This window comes from Bufo bufo, chromosome 3, assembly GCF_905171765.1.
Source record: "Bufo bufo chromosome 3, aBufBuf1.1, whole genome shotgun sequence".
Lineage (NCBI taxonomy): Eukaryota > Metazoa > Chordata > Amphibia > Anura > Bufonidae > Bufo > Bufo bufo.
Genome location: NC_053391.1, coordinates 69,374,070 through 69,391,434, shown reverse-complemented (window position 1 = coordinate 69,391,434; position 17,365 = coordinate 69,374,070). Strand labels below are relative to the sequence as shown.

Genomic DNA, 17,365 nt, shown 5'->3' with positions numbered 1-17,365 from the left:
AATGCACCGTTTGTCATCCGCGTCCGTGATCCGTGGTTCCAGTCCGTCAAATAATATGACCTGTCCTATTTTTTTCACGGAAAACGGTTCGCGGACCCATTCAAGTCAATGGGACCATGAAAAAACGCGGAGGCACACAAGATTGTCATCCGCGTCCGTTTTTTTCCTATCATTTGCATGGCAAACTTGACTTAGATTTTTTTTTGCTTTCCTTCATGTCTGGTGGTCCTCCAAAAATAAAGGAAGACACACGGAAACAAAAATGGAAACGGATCATGGAACAACGGAACCCCATTTTGCAGAACGGAACACAACAACGGTCGTGTGCATGAGGCCTTACAGCAGAAAATCTGCACTTGTTACATGCGGTTTTTGGTGCGGAACTCATGGCGATTTTCTGCACTTCCACATAAAGAATCGCACAATCAATTCACATGCTCTGGGATTTCCAAATCTCAATTTGCTGGTACTGTAATACGCTGCGGTTCTTCTACATGAGAATCTGCACAGAAAAAATATGCATAATCTGCAACATGTGCATTGGGTACTGGCAAATGGTGGTCCTTAATGAATAAGCACCATCCGTGTGGCCGGCCCTGATGGATGCGACCCGTCCGCAACGCAAACAAATAGAACATTTTCTATTTTTTTGCGGTGCGGGGGCACGGACCGAAAATGCCATGGAAGGGCTCCATAGTGCTTACATGGCCTTCTGTTCCTCCGCTCCATATCTTCCGGATTGCAGACGCATTCAGTACGCAGGCTACAATACGGGCACGGCTAGCACACATCCGTGCGCATGAGCCCTTAATTGTGTGCATTCACACATCCGTGTTTTTGCATGGAGACATGCCCTATTTTGGCATCCGTGCCGCATTTGTGTTTTTCATGGACCAATAAGAGGAGATGCTCTGAAAATTCATCTTCAGCTGTGCCACCGCTGACCATCTTATCATGGACTTCATCACGGAGACGGAAGTGTAAATAAGGCCTAAAGCATTCACTTAAATGGGTCCGCAATGCGGGAGATGCGGTGCGGTGTGGAACAGAAGCACGGATCGGAAACCTACGGAAGCACTACGGAGTGTTTCCTTGGGCTTTCTGTCCAAAATTCTGGAACAATTGCCGGAATGCCGGATGTGGCATTTTTTCCCATTGACACGCATTAATGCCCCGAGTGTTCCGGCAAAACGGATCCGGCATTGCGGTCTGCGCATGCTCAGACTGCAAACAATTTGAAAAAAAATAAATGCTGGATCCGTTTTTCCGGATGACACCAGAGAGACGGATCCGGCATTACAATGCATTTGTCATATGGATCAGGATCCTGATCCGTCTGACAAATGCCATCAGTTTGCATGCATTGACGGATCCGGCAGGCAGTTACGGCGACTGAACTGCCTGCCGGGATCCTCTGCCGCAAGTGTGAAAGTACCCTTAGGCTACATTCACACGAACGTATTTTGTTTCCGCGTCAGTTCCGTTTTTTTGCGTATTGGATGAGATCCCATTCATTTCAATGGCTCAGCAGAAAATGCGGACAGCAACACCGTGTCCTATTCTAGTCCGTTTTGTGGACAAGGATAGGCATTGTTACAATGGATCCGCATAAAAAACGGATACCATACAGACTTAGGCCCCTTGCACACGAACGTGTGCTTCCCGTTGCGTATCGCGGACCGCATTTGCGGATTCGCAAATACACGGGTGCCGTTCCGTGGGCATTTCCGCATCACGGATGCAGACCCATTCACTTGAATGGGTCCGAAAATCCAGATATGCGGAACGGAAGCACAGAACGGAAACCTACGGAAGCACGATGGAGTTTACACTCTGTTATTACTCAGATGCCGCGATAAGCTATGAACGTGGCATCTGAGGGGTACAATGACGGGGGGAGGCGCAATCACCGCTACCTGTCATTGCGCCCACTACTTACAAAGAAATGCGATTCGAGACAAAGTAATCCGTCATTTTTTTGTAAAATTCGGTGAAGTAGCCGAATCGAATTTTTTTTATAATTCGCTCATCTCTACTAGAAAGCTACCTGTGCATTCACGGCCAGCACGTGCAAGCCTAACATTCTTGAGGGACCTGCAATGCGCTTGCACAAACAGTAGATGGCAGCAACTAGCCTGAAACTCCGGTCCATAGGGCTCTATGTGTATCACAACAAAAGAGCAGGGGATTGTAGGCGGCTCCTTTAAGCGGAGTTGCTTCAGAGCTTCATGCATCGCATGGTTAGAATGGAATGGGGATCTGCTCCGGTGTGAGCAGGAGACGCAGGACCCTACAAAACTTCTCAACAACAAGCCACCTAGGAGCAGGAAGACCAAGTGGCCTCGCAGCATCCCCTAAGATCGTTGCCTCCTCCTGTGGGGCTTCAGAAAGAAGGATCGAGTGGAGAAGGCTTGCAGAGAAGTTGATGCTTGAAGGATCTGTGCAGCTGAGGGATGGGAGAAATGCAAATGTGATGTCCTAGACAGCTTTGGCACACAAAGGGTGGCAGCTAGACCTCAAAGCCAGGAGTTCTTGGCTGTTTGCATGAGCTTCTTGAAGCTGTCTTCCTCCTTGGCTGATGAACTCACGATCTACACAAGAAGTTGGGTCCTCCTGGGAGCTGTGTGAGATCTGAAGCCTCCTTGCTGAGAGTTTTTTGGGGGGGATTATTTCTTGATGAAAACAACTCTTCCTCTAAATCAAGTCAGATTTTTAGTATTTTTTGGAGTTGTGCGCTTGGGAAGTTACCCTTTAACTGCTGAGGAGCCCTCCTATGCTCACCACACTGGGATTTTTTTCATTTTATTTTTATAAAAAAAAGCTTGCTTATATTAAGCTAACTGGATTTACAATTCTTGCACAAGGAATTATTGGGTTTATAAACCACATTTTTGGGGCTTTCCTTGGTATGAGATTAATATCTGAGAGTACTGGACTACAATGATTGCAGCATTTGCTTGCTTTTGCCTGCTGTGTGGATCAATATGCATGTCCTCAGGTATGAATGGGTTGGGGGGGATGTTATGTTTGCCTAGTTTTATTTATTAGAAAAAAGTGGCAATGTTAGTTTTTGCTGGTATCCAATGATGGTCTTCATGGATTCAACTTCAGCCTAACCTATTGGAGGCTTAAAGAGTTTCTGCAGCAGCTATGAGGTTGCACTTGGATTGACTTAATGACTTCCATAGGGTTCCCAGATCATTAAAATCACACCAGAAAGGGAGGGGGGGGAAGAGGACAATTGCCATCCTGAAGCCTCCAAACTTCAGTAAGGTGCTTTGAATGTTCCGTGTCTCATGTTCCCTGGAGCATTCACCTTGGTGTCATAATCCTATAATCAACCCTAATTACCTGCTTAAAACCTTGGTCAGAGAACTGTTAATGAGATCCACTTCAGTCCTGGTGCATTGTCATCTACAGTGGCCAACTTTTCTGCTAGGGGACATGGCTTGCCAAGGGCTTTAGCTGGGGGCAGACCATATATGAAACGGTGCCTTCAAGAAGGATAGGGGCTGAAATATTTCTGGTTTGAGGTCAGATGAGCCCCTTTTCTCTTACACATGTTAGAAATTAGTCTGATTTATTACAGAAGATCAGGTTCAGTTGCGGAGTGGCCGCACGGTCAGGTTTCCTGATGCGATTTTGGAAGCAAAAACCAGGGATGGATCATAAACAGAGAAATAAAGTATAAAAAAAAAAATAGATAAAACTAATTTTTTTTTCTAATTTTTAACAACTCCCAGTTTGGGCTTCCAAAACTGAATCAGGAAACCTGACTATGTGGTTGTACCCTTAGAATAAGCTGTCGCCTCCTCCCCTGACCAGCCTTGTAGGAGAAGTTGAAGGTTTTTGGTGGGATCTGGTAACGAAATGAAAATCACTGGAGGACCTGGACATGTCCCAATGTTGTCCCAGCAGCAGGGACAAATTTTAAGCAACAATTCCTCTGTAGTGTTTGTCGTAGCCCAAGGTTGTAACTAGAGCACATTTGGGGGGGTGAGGGGGGCACAGGAAACCATCCCCCACTCCTAAGTTTACAGACAGATAATACTTGGTGCAGGACTTATAGTAATCCTAGATTGAAAAACAGGAAAGCCAAAGGTGCGTTCCTGATATATAATATCCCCTGGTGGCATACTGATTGACAATATAAACTATATACTATGTGGTATTCCTCGGGGACTCAGGGTAAACTTCAAAGATATTGGAAAAGTTCAGCCTAGTTGGAGTGTTAATATTTTGGAATATTTGAGGAGGACAGAGCATCTTTTTGGACTAAAAGTGATTTTATGATGTGGTTCCTCCAGGCTTAGGCCTCTTGCACACAACCGTGGGCTGCCCGTGCCCATGCTGCAGACCGTGGGCTAGCTGCATCTGTCCGTTCCGCAAAAAGATAGGACGAGTTCTATCTTTTTGCGGAACGGAAGCATGGAACGGAACACCACAGAAGCACTCCGTAGTGCTTCCGTTCCGCACCGCATCGCCGGATTTGTGGACCCATTGAAGTGAATGGGTCTGCATCCGTGTTGCGGAATGCACATAGCCGTTGTCCCGTGTATTGAGGACCCGCCGTACAGCCACGGGGGACACACGGTCGTGTGCAAGAGGCCTTAAAAGAAAAAAAAAAAAAAAAGAATTGGGTACCGGTATTTAAATATGGAAAATGATTGTATTGGGAGTTGGCTTCTTGGTACCTGGTGTAATTCCCAATATTAAATTCTGCATGGTTCTCGATAGATGGATAGATAAAGAGCTGATTAGATAATAGATAGGAGAGAGATATATGATAGATAGATAGATATGAGAGAGGCTACTTTCACATCAGCGCTATAGGATCTCAATACCGGAGGAAAACACTTTCATTATCATCGGGGACAAAACTGAACTGAAGGGAACGGAGTGCACCAGAATGCATTTCGTTCCGTTTGGCTGCGTCCACGTTGCGGACAGAAAAACGCTGCAAGCAGTGTTTCTGAGTGTGTCATGGGATGCGGACCAAGACGGATCCGTCATGACACACAATGTAAGTCAATGGGTGACGGAGCCGTTTTCTCTGACACAAAAGAAAACGGATCCGTCCCCCATTGACTTACAATGGTTTTAGTGCCGGATCTTGGCTATTCTAGCGATAATACAACCAGAGCCATTCGGAACGGATGCAGACGGTTGTATTATAATGACGGAAGCGTCTTTGCTGACCCATGACGGATCCAGCAGATGTGAAAGTAGCCATAGATAGATTTCTTTTTAACCAAAATGAACTTTATGTATCAATTTTGGCATTAATATATCCATGAATGTCTCCTGAATGATCGCTATTATCTATTCTATTATTTGTGATTTTATGTTTTGTATGAATCTATATCAGATAATTAACCACGATGATGTGGTATTGGGTATAAAGGGTGTATTAGCGATCATCTTGCAGTATAATAATGCCACTGATTGCAAACGCTCGTTCATCGGCCAAGATCAGGATTTGCCGGCGGCAGGTCGCCCTGTGTAACTATGATCTGCTGCCAGCAAACCACTATACAGCATGGGGACGAGTGATGGCATAGCGATCGTTCCTCCCCATGTTGCGGAGTAGAAGGCTGCATGTAATAGCAACGGTCTTCTCAGCAAGCGAGCAGACAATTGTCGGGAGGGCAGAGTTCCCTCCCGGCAATCATCTGCATGATCGGGGTGTCTAATACACCCTTAAGAATGACCATTGAATAACCATGCAAACAGCGGGTCCGCAATATGCGGTCACCGGCTGTGGTTCACCCCGCATCACTTGAATGGGTCCCCAATCTGGAAGGAACGGTGATGAACTGAGGCACAGAACCCCAGGGAGGCACTATGGAGTTGTTCTATTTTTTGGCGGTGTGGACGGATCACGAACCCATTCAAGTTGAATGGGTCTGGATCCATCTGCAGAATCCGCACGGATGTTGCCCATGCATCGGGGACCGCAAACTGCGGCCCCCAATGCACGGAACGGCCGTGTGGATGACTCCTTAATAAGAAAGTAAATGAATGAAAATTCGACTTTAGGGTTTGGGGGTCTCCGATATATTGACTCGCCTTGGATATCAACATAATGCCTCATGCACACGGCCATGGGACGACCGTTCCGTGCATTGGGGACCGCAATTTACAGTCGCCAATGCACGGGCAACGTCTGTCCAGACCCATTCAACTTGAATGGGTCTGTGATCCGTCCGCACTGCAAAAAAATAGAAAATGTTTTTTGCTGTGCGGAGGCACAGAGCGAAAACCCCAAGTGAATGGGTTCGCATCCGTGATGTGGGGTGCACGCGACCGGGCAACGGCCGTGTGCATGAGCCCTAAATGGAATAACTAATGATTTGTCTTGTACATTCAGTGCAACTGTTGATTTTCAGTAGAGTACGGTCACCCCTAGTAGGTGGAAGTATAGAGACAATGGGCTTCCATGTGTGGGGATATGTGCAGCTCCATGTGTACTTTCAGCAATGACTCCACTTGTGACACTGAGGACTGAACTTTTTATCTAGAACTTTTAGTCTCGTCCTGGCGGAATGTGCAATTAACTAAGCGAAATAAATAACTTTTTCTTCCTGATATCTCCTGCCCCCTGGCTAATTTATTGCAGTGGATTAGCTTCAAAAGATTTGGATCACTCTCTGCGTTAAAGTTTATTTGCATGTTTAAAGACAATTGTCAGGGTGATGTATGGAGGAAGGGAAGATTAGGGGGCAGATAAGGGACTTAGAGGCCATTAGTTCAGTGTTTGAATTTGGGTTACAGGCTGCTGAATGTTATCAGGACTTTTATGTTTGTGTGGACACAGTTAAAGTTTGCTTTCCACACTCGTAAAAGCCTCAGGTCATTCACTGGGAAAAGGGTGCACGTCAGCTGTGAGGCCACGGATGACGTGGGACTAATAGTATCAGCATGCCTTACCAGCCGAATTACCTAGAAAGGCCCACTTATCTGCGTTTGCAATTCTATGATGAAGGTATGCATATGGCCTCTTAACAAGCCCTGTCTCTGATGCCACCAGATGTAAGGCGACTATCCTATAAGTCAATGTTTGACCTTTTAAATGGGTCTTGAGATACCCTATTCCAAGAATTCCAGAGGAGCATTGCCTGGTCCACAAGACTCCTTGCGCTCTGAATAAGGAGATATAGTATCCCATATATCTGTAAAAAATGAATCAAGGAAACTGGACTTACTGTAGATTTCTTGAAAACGTTTCACTCGTTCTCAAGAAATCTACAGTAAATCCAGTTGCCTTGATTTATTTTTTACAGATATACCATGACCTGGATAAATGAGAACCTTCACAGACATAGTATCCCATAGTTCTATAATGACTTGGTGAAAGGGGTTAGCTGTTGGCCAGTTATGTAAGGTCTATAGCCAATGTAAAGGCCGCCATACACATTAGTGTATTGTCAGCCAAACCCACTGAGAACGGAGGTACATCTGACAACCCAATATGTATAGGATGCTCCCGGCTCTCCACCTTCAGATGATGTCTGGGGAGAGAACGATTGGGAGAAATTTATATTTTTGCCCAATCTTTTTGTCTTTCCAGGATGTAAGATACTTTCTCCTTCCCCCCCCCATTGAGGTATCGCCTAAAAAAGAGAACCATCTCACCATCCCTACCTATCGGAACTGGCCAAGATCCGACTTTCCAACAAGCCTTCCGCCTGTAAATGGATATCTGGCTGGGCTATATTCCCTTGTCATATCCCAAGGCTTGTTGGAATGTGTATGGCCGGCTCACCACAGGTAGATGTGCGCCTATTGAGGAGAAGCTAAGAAACATCTGATATGGTGGATACTTCTGACAAGCACATGGCTACTCTATGGATGGCATAAACTTAGATCGGTGGTCTAGACCTGCAGCAGATTTATCACAGGGGCTCAGGCTGGATGGTACATCTGGTGCATGACTACTGTAGATGCTTTTGTCTAGGTCTACACCAAATACTGCTTGGCTTACTTTGAGACTGAATTGTGGCACAATATTGGCACTAAGGGAGGGGGATAATTAAATAATTTGTGACTTTTAGAGACTCTCGCGGCTTTTCAAAAGAGGTGGGCCTAGTACAGGCCACCAGATTTACTATAACTTACGCCAGAAATTGGCGTAAGTTAGATCCCAAGTCTGCGCCAGCTCCTCACTGGCATAGTCTTTAGTTTATGTCTTCTGACAGGGCAGAGATGCACCTAATTTATTAAGGCATCTGCCTCTTAATAAATTAGTAGCACCTTATTCCAATGTACAGGGGGTCAAGACTGGGATATGGGAACGCCAGTCTTGATAAATCTCCCCCATTTGCGCCACTTTTTAGAGAGATTCTTGGCACAGCTGCAGACACATTAGTTCCTCTAGGCCTACATCCATGGTCCCATATGTCAAGGTCTATGGGTCTGTGACATGGTTACATTGAAACATCCATATTTCCAGGGATTCCTGTGAAGCAGTTAGGATATAATCATGTATGACATGTACATTGCAAAAAAAATCCTATTCACCTGAATGGGGCTTGGAGAATCCATGTACTTCCCACTAAAATAGCCCCATTCAGATATGTGGAACTGATTTTCAGACAAGGAAATTTTTGCAGCAAAATGCCATGTGTGAATATTCCCATAGACAGCCATGTGGATGGAGCTTTAGGCAGAAATAGCGAGGAAAAATAAGAATTTATTGAGTCCTTTTATAGATTTTTTTTTAAGTCGTGGAACTCAATTAATAAATGCTTCGGCTTTGTAAAGGGTGAAATCCTGGGTGCAATAAATTGCAAAAATCTGCACCACATGTCAAGTTATGCATGGATTTTTCAGAAGCGTCTAGATAAGATTTGCTAAGATCTCCCCACTTTGCGGGCAATTTCCCAGTCTCACGTCCACAGTGGTCCCATATCCCGTGTGGATGGGCCCTCAACAATATTTTTGTGCTGGACATTGACATAAACGTAGAACTTCAGATTGCGTCTGATCTCTGCAAACGTTGGTCATGTATGTTCCATTTACGGAGGCACCATCAAAATATGTTTTCTGTCAAATTTATGCATTTATTCTTTTTTCTGTCTCTATTCGGCAAGGCCTTCATTAGGCATGGGGCTTATTGTCTGCTTTCAGTGCCAGCTATTTATACACATGGCTGAAGGACATATAAGAAAAACTTTTTTTTTTTCTCTTGCACAGATGGAATTGTAGCATGGTATGGCATAATTTCAGGAATGTGATATGACTCCGAGGGCAGGTATTGCAGTCTCGCAGAATGCTCGGCTATTTGGAACAAGGTCAACCTTCTCATTTTATCCCGAGATTTATTTATTTTTGATTCAAACCCATTGGGGGCTCTGCAGCTCTCGCACATTTCTAAAGGATTTCAGGATCACGTCCGCCTTTCTTTATATGCATTAGAAGTAGCTAGAACTTGATGGCTAACGCTGCAAGGTACATGAATGCATCCAGCATAATATTAATAAGAACAGTAAGAGAAATCAGGTTTGGTTGAACTTTTTAGATTTTTTTTGCTTCTAACCATCTTTTCTATTTAACACCTTCTATCCCGGGCCAGTTTTCGCCCTCCTGCCCAGGCCATTTTTTGGAAGTCTGACGTGTCGCTTTATATGGTAATAACTTTGGAATACTTTTACTTATCCAAGCCATTCTGGGATTGTTTTCTCAGGACACATTGTACCTCATGATAGTCATAAATTTGAGTCAATATATTTGACCTTTTATTTATGAAAAAATCCCAAATTTAACAAAAATTTTGAAAAATTAGCAATTTTCAAAATTTACATTTCTCTGCTTTTAAAACAAAGTGATATCTCATAAAATATTTATTACTTAACATTCCCCATATGTCTACTTTATGTTGGCATCATTCTGGAAATGTTGTTTTTTTTTTTTTTTTTTTTTTTTTTTAGGATGTTAGAAGGCTTAGAATTTTAGAATCAATTCTTAAAAATTTTAAGAGCATTTTTCAAAACCCATTTTTTAAGGACCAGTTCAGGTCTGAAGTCACTTTGTGGGGCTTACATAGTGGAAACCCCCCATAAATGACCCATTGTAGAAACTACACCACTCAAGTTGCTCAAAACAGATTTTACAAACTCTGTTAACCAAGTGTTCCACAAGAATTAAAGGAAAATGGAGATGAAATTTCTAAATTTTACTTTTTTGGCAGATTTTACATATTAAGATTTTTTTTTTTCTTTAAGGCCTCTTTCACACGAACGATACGGATTAGGTCCGGATGCGTTCAGTAAAACTCACACCATTTTGCAAGCAAGTTCAGTCAGTCTTGTCTGCGATTGCTTTCAGTTGTTCAGTTTTTTCTGCGCGAGTGCAATGCGTTTTGATGCGTTTTTCACGCATGTGATAAAAAACGGAAGGTTTACAAACAACATCTCTTAGCAACCATCAGTGAAAAACACATTGCATCCGTACCTGCTTGCGGATGCAATGCGTTTTTCACCCAGCCCCATTCACTTCTATGGGTCCAGGACTGCATGAAAAATGCAGAATATAGAACATGCTGCGATTTTTACGTAATGCAGAAGTGATGCGTGAAAAACAACGTTCATGTACACAGAGCCATTCAGGATTCAGTGCGTGTGCTATGCGTTCACATCACGCATTGTACCCACACGGAAAACTCGCTCGTGTGAAAGGGGCCTAACACATCGAGGGTTAACAGCCAAACAAAACTCAATATTTATTACCCTGATTCTGCGGTTTACACATATGGTCATAAACTGATGTAAGGGCACACGGCAGGGCGCAGAAGAAAAGGAGCGCCATATGGTTTTTGGAAGACAGATTTTGATGGACTGGTTTTTACATGCCGTGTCCCTTTTGAAGCCCCCCTGATGCACCCTTATAGTAGAAACTCCCAAAAAGTGACCCCGTTTTGGAAACTAGGGGATAAGGTGACAGTTTTATTGGTACTATTTTTTGGTACATATGATTTTTAATCGCTCTATATTACATTCTTTGTGAGGCATGGTAACCAGAAAATGGCTGTTTTGGCACTGTTTTTATTTTTTACAACATTCGTCTGACAGGGTAGATCATGTGCTATTTTTTATACAGCAGGTTGTTACGGACGCGATGATATCAAATATGTCTACTTTCTTTGTTTCATTTTTACATAATAATGTATTTTTGGAAAAAAATAGTTTTTGTGTCCATTTTCTGAACGCCATATTTTTTTATTTATTTTTCTGCCGATTGTCTTGTGCAGGGGCTCATTTTTTGTAGGAAGAGTTGATTTTTTTTATTGGTACCATTTTTGGGTACATACTATTTTTTTTTGATCATCAATTATTACACTATATGGGGCAAAGGGACCAAAAAATTGGTTGTTTTGGCACAGTTTTTATTTATTTATTTTTACAGCATTCACTTGAGGGGTTAGTTCATGTGACATTTTTATAGATCAAATCGTTACGGACGTGGCAATACCTAATATGTATACTTTTTCTTATTTATTTACGTTTTACACAATAATTTTGAAACACAAGAAATGATGTTTTTAGTATCTCCATAGTCTGAGAGCCATAGCTTTTTAATTTTGTGACCGATTGTCTTAGGTAGAGTCCTAGTATTTGTGGGATGAGGTGATGGTTTGATTGGTACTATTTTGGGGGGTATACGCCTTTTTGATCGCTTGGTGTTTCACTTTGTGATGTTAGGTGACAAAAAATGGCTCTTTTTGGCACTGTTTTTATTTTTAAAAGAATTTACGGTGTTCAGCTGAGGGGTTAGGTCATGTGATATTTTTGAATGGCACAAAATAGTGATTATTGGTTATATTAAAACATTTGATGAAAAAAGGGCAAGGTGCTCGGCGGCGACTTATTACCCGCGGCTAGTGAGATGCCCATAATATGGTTGAGAAGCTTTATCCAGTACTCCTTCCAGCAGTCCATACAGTTTATAGACAATCATATGGGTGTGTTATAACTGGTATCACCCGATCGTCTCTGTTTTAAAAGTCCTAGTTAAACTTCCCCTGATGATTTCTGAGATATGAAACGTGCATGTAGGGAGCGGGACTAGATTAGGGTCAAACAGGGCCAGTTCACAGGGAGAGGTTCCTGACGGGGTCACCCTTTTAAGGACGAGTGCCCTGTGGTTAGGCCGCTACCTCTAATTAGTTATTAGGGCAAGCCCCAGACCATACCATAGGGTCAAATTAGGGTTTGTTTCGACCCCGCCACCTCCAGCAGCTGAGCGTCCGGTTTGGAGCCATTTACTCCGTTGTCATAAGGACGCACCCTGCACCCTGGACGTCGAAGACAGAGTGGTAGGAGTACAGTTTTCATCCCAGGTGCCGCCCAGCACCTTGCCCTTTTTTCATCAACTGTTTGGGTGCCGCCGTGCACATTGACCTGTAATACCGCCGCTCTCCTGATTTTATCAAATTTCCATTTAGGGCCTATCTTTTAATTTCAAGAGTAAAAGTTATGTTTTAATATAACCAATAATCACTATTTTGTGCCATTCTAATTGATTAATTTAATAGTGATGTTCATCCACACAAGGAATATTGTCCTCTTTTCAGATTCGTGTGATATTTTTGTAGAGCTGGTTGTTACGGACGTGGCAATACCTGATATGTATACTTTTTTTTATTTTTTTATTTCACTTTAACACAAGCTGAGTGGAAGAGACCTGAGGATCTGGTGCAGAGGGTAGGAGTGGCAGTGGCCCTTATGAAGTGTTCTGTTCCCTGGGGATCGGTGCAGTGGAAATGCAGTTTTGAAAAATGAGGCCAGAAATAAATGTGTAACAGTCTCTTTTACTGAGTACAACGTAGAACTTCAAATTCAATATCAGCAGTTTCCAAGTGAAGTTCTCTGGCACCAGTAAGGATTATGGAGGCAGGTTGGATAGCACTTAATGCTTGTTCACACGAACGTGTGATGCCCGTTGCCGTATTGCGGACCACGTTTGTGGATCCGCAATACACGGGCAACGTTCTGTGGCCATTCCGCATCATGGATGCGGACCCATTCATTTCAATGGGTCCGCAAATCCAGAGATGCAGAACGGAAGTGCTTTCTGGGGTTCCATTCCGTGCACCGCAAAAAGATAGAACTTGCTCTATCTTTTTGCGGAACGGAAGTATCGTGGACCCATTCAAGTGAATGGGTCTGAGATCCCCATGCGTCTGCCCCACGGACGGTACCCGTGCATTGCGGACCGCAATTTGCACAGCACGGGCTTCACACGTTCGTGTGAACGAGCCCTTATATTGTACTGGTCTAGTAGTAGTCTTGGTGATGGGTGTCTTAGCCGTAGTCCTTCACCTTACAGCAGTGTCTTTTATTTGGGTCTTAGCTGTTCACTCTGCTGTCTGATTTCTCTGAAGTATCTGCTTGAGTATCTCTTAAGTTATTTTCTCTGAAGAATCCTTCTTAGGAGCAGGAGCTCTGCAGTGTGCTTCCTTTCCCCTCTCTCTATTTCAACAGGAACTCCCTCTCCTGAAAGGCAGCAGGACCAGCCAACTCCTTCCAAGAAGAAAGGAACAGGATGGTGACCATGCATATCCTTAAAGGGGTTATCTGATAAAAAAAATTTTGATGACCTATCCTCCGGATAAGTCATCGATATTAATCGTCGGAGGTACAACACCCAGGAGCCACGCCGATCAGCTGTTTGAAGAGGATAAGGGCACAGTGAGCACTGCGGCCTCACATGATCTAGTTGTTGCTCAGCCCCATTGAAGTAAATACCAAGCATAGCCACTATACAATGTACAGCGCTGTGCTTGGTAAGTTACCGGGAGCCGTTTGCATGCTGGGACTCGGACCCCTGAAAATCTGATAATGATAACACAAACTATTTGCAATAAAATCGTTTGCAAAATACCCCCAGGTCTGGGGTATTGCACCTGCAGCCAATCCGGTTGGTCACGTCATAGCAGCAGAGACAACAGAATCGGCAGCACGATGAAGGGTAAATACTGAGGAAACTATCTCGCTTCCACAGGCTGCCGGATTTTTATAAAAGCCAAGAGAACTCCTTTAAAGATGCTCCAAATGTATCAAACATTTGACAAATGGTCATAAATTACTACAACTGAAGCAAGAACTGACCTTGTGATAATTTACCTCTCTGATTCATCTCCAAAAACCCATATGAATGGCAGTCTTAGTAAATCTGCCCTGATTTTTTTATTTTTACAGTTGTAATTACAGAAATACATTTACAGAATTAATTTTATCAAATTGTTTTTCAGAGAAGGTTGTAAAAATTCTCTCCCCTTGAGAGCTGCTCCCTTTTTGCGAGATTGCAGTTGCTGTGTATTTTTATACACAGTTGGTATAATAAGGAGCACATACTCTGCTTCCCAAGTGTTCATTAATTTGTAACATTATCTTGTCCCCATGCTTGAACTTCACACTCAAATTGGGTCTATAGCTCATGAAACCACCTGTCAAAACGTCAACTAAAAGAAAAGCTTCCCATAGAATGTGTAAAAATATTTGTCAGCTTATCCTCAAGGTATTTAAGAATCCGAGCGCGAAGTGTTGATTGGTATATTTTTGGGCAGATTTGGTCATTAATCTATCAGCGTTGTTTTTTTCATTAGGAATTTCCAAGCGCTGATCTAATGGTCCGTAGCTAAAAAGTGGAATCGTGGTAAGGATTGGTTCCATACGCTTGTCCATCTGATTTACGCTAGATACACAGGAATGCTTGCATGTGGAGACGTTTCACATGTGACTTCTCCATGCCAGGGGACCTAAAACTATGAATTGATAACTTGCGTAATACATATAGGAGCACTAACTTGGCTGGGGATGCGTGTATTCTGAATGGGAATGGGAAGGTACCACTGGGAACCAAACCCGAGTTTGGGAAATGGTCGATTCGCTCATCCGTAGTTACATTGGGTGAGTTAAATGGTCACTCTGCTTTTAGCAGATATTGCTTAAATCAATAGTACAGGTGAATCTAAGAAACTTTGTAATATATCTTATCAAAGAAAAAAAAACTTTTTCTCCCTCTAGCAGCTCACTCCTTTTCACCCCTGCCCCTTTATAGGCTTCTATGGACAGCATGTCTGTGTGTCTCTCAGCGCTTTCTCTGTCCTCTTCACTCCAACCCCTCTTTAGACTTCTACGGGCAGCATGTCTGTTTGGTGTCTCTACACTTCCTCCCTCCTCCCCTCTACATAGACTTCTATGGGTAGCATGTAATCTGACCTGTCATTGAGCTGACAGTTCACCTCGTCTTTCAAGACCGATTATGTTCAATGGACTAGAAAATGTTTTGATGGAGTTAAGGTGTCCATAGACATACAGTAAAGGCGGGTTTACATGGCCTGAGTGAGCAGGCAGTTATTGGGAAAGGACTGCTCATCGGTGGAGGTGAAGAGCTGCATTTACATGCTGCACTCACCTGCACTGTATGGGGGAGGACGATGGCTCCTACCATTGCTTGTCCTCATTCATCTTCACACAGCAGCACCAGAAATAATTTGATGTGCCGCATCAACGATCGTCAACACCTTTACACGGGCTGATTATCGCGGAAAAGGCATTTGTAGTAAAAATACGGATGACATCCGTGTGCATTCCGTATTTTGCGGAACAGAACAGCTGGCCCTTCATAGGACATAATCTATTTATTTTTTTACGGGACGGAAATGCGGACATACGGAAGTGGAATGCACACGGAGTGAATGGTTCCGCATACGGTCCACAAAAAAACGAACACGGATAGAAAATACATTCGTGTGCAAGAGGCCTAAGGGTACATGCAGACATTGATTTTCTGCACTGATTTCCACGCGGAAATTCTGCAGCGTAATACAGTACCAGCTAAGTAGGTGAGATTTTCAAAATTTCATCTACATGCTGCAAACATTTTCAGTGCGTTTCACCTGCGTTGCAGATTTTTAATTCAGCAGCATCTCGGTTGCTTGTGAGGCTTTTTTTTTTGTGCAAAAGATGAGATCTGGGTAACAAGTAACACGTGCAGATTTTTGAGCAGAAACTAAATGAAAACTGCCCAAAAATCCTCTCTGAAAATCTGCATAAGCCACACTGCCATGTGCATATACCCTGAATGGTCAACTGTAGACAACTGCAGACAATTTATGACAAAATCTCCACTTGCAACATCAAGAATGTTCAAATTACCATCCGTATCTACCAGCATGAGGCTAAAAGACAACAGGTCAGAGTTGGTGGAAGGCAGGAGTGGTAGGAGGTCATCATCTCAATGACAATGTAGTAGCCGCTGCAGCAAAAGCCAATTAGTGCGAGTTTGCAATAGCTGAGATGTAACCCGAAGAGGAAGTGAATTAACACGTGGAGGCACATGACTGTGTATGCACTCGTTATATGCGGAGGTTCATTAGTGATTTACAGTGGATTATCTTGCAGCTTAGCCATCATTTACACCACTTGTGACTACAAGGAGCCATGTCCTCATGGAGTGAATGACTTTTATTTTTTTATAAATTTTTTGGTATTGTTACAATTTAAAGTAATAGTCCAAGGTTCATTTATGGTCCCTATAACGCTCCTCTTATGTTTTGTAATCTAATTTCAGGTTTATTCAGCTTTCATTGTCTGCATGATTTAGGGTACTTTCACACTTGTGTTTTTCTTTTCCGGCATAGAGTTCCATCCTAGGGGATCTATACCGGAAAAGAACTGATCGGGCATATCCCCATGCATTCTGAATGGAGAGCAATCTGTTCAGGATGCATCAGGATGTCTTCAGTTCAGTCTTTTTGACTGATCAGGACGGAGATAATACCGTCCTGATCAGAACCCTTGCCTGAATGCCGGATCCAGCAATTTTTTTTCCATAGGAATGTATTAGTGCCGGATTCGGCATTTAAAAAAAAAAGGTGAAAAAAATTGACACCGGAAAGACGGATCCTGCATTTCAATGCATTTTTCAGACTGATCAGGCATTTTTCAGACTGATCAGAATCCTGATCAGTCTTACAAATGCCATCCGTTGGCATACGTTTGCCAGATCACTCTGCCGCAAGTGTGAAAGTAGCCTTAGGTTCTTCATTGGGTGATCAGCAGCACCTTTACACGGGCAGATTATCGGGAATGAGCGTTCAGACCGACCTTCATTCTTGATAATCTTCCTGACAATTTGGGCTCATGCACTTGGCCGTAGTTTCTGTCTGCATCCGATCCACGTTTTTTGCTGATCGGATGCGGACCCATTCATTTGAATGGAGACTCAAAATATGCGGACAACGCACCGTGTGCTGTCTGCATCCGTACGTCCGTTCCGTGGCCCGGAAATAAAAATGCATGTCCTATTCTTGTCAGTCTTGCAGAAGTTTAAAAATAAATGGCAGCATGTCGTGATCCGT

At 43.3% G+C, this 17,365-nt stretch overlaps 1 protein-coding gene across 4 annotated transcripts in view; it reads left to right on the top strand.

Moving 5' to 3' along the window:
- Positions 1-2,241: 2,241 nt before the first annotated feature.
- The window catches only part of ROBO1 (roundabout guidance receptor 1), a 345,972-nt gene continuing 330,848 nt past the window's right edge, over positions 2,242-17,365 (top strand). For all 4 annotated transcript variants that reach the window (XM_040423239.1, XM_040423237.1, XM_040423238.1 and 1 more), the window contains exon 1: positions 2,242-2,998. In XM_040423239.1, the coding sequence (XP_040279173.1) occupies positions 2,941-2,998 (58 nt within the window). In that variant the 5' untranslated portion in view covers positions 2,242-2,940. The remainder of the gene's footprint in view (positions 2,999-17,365) is intronic.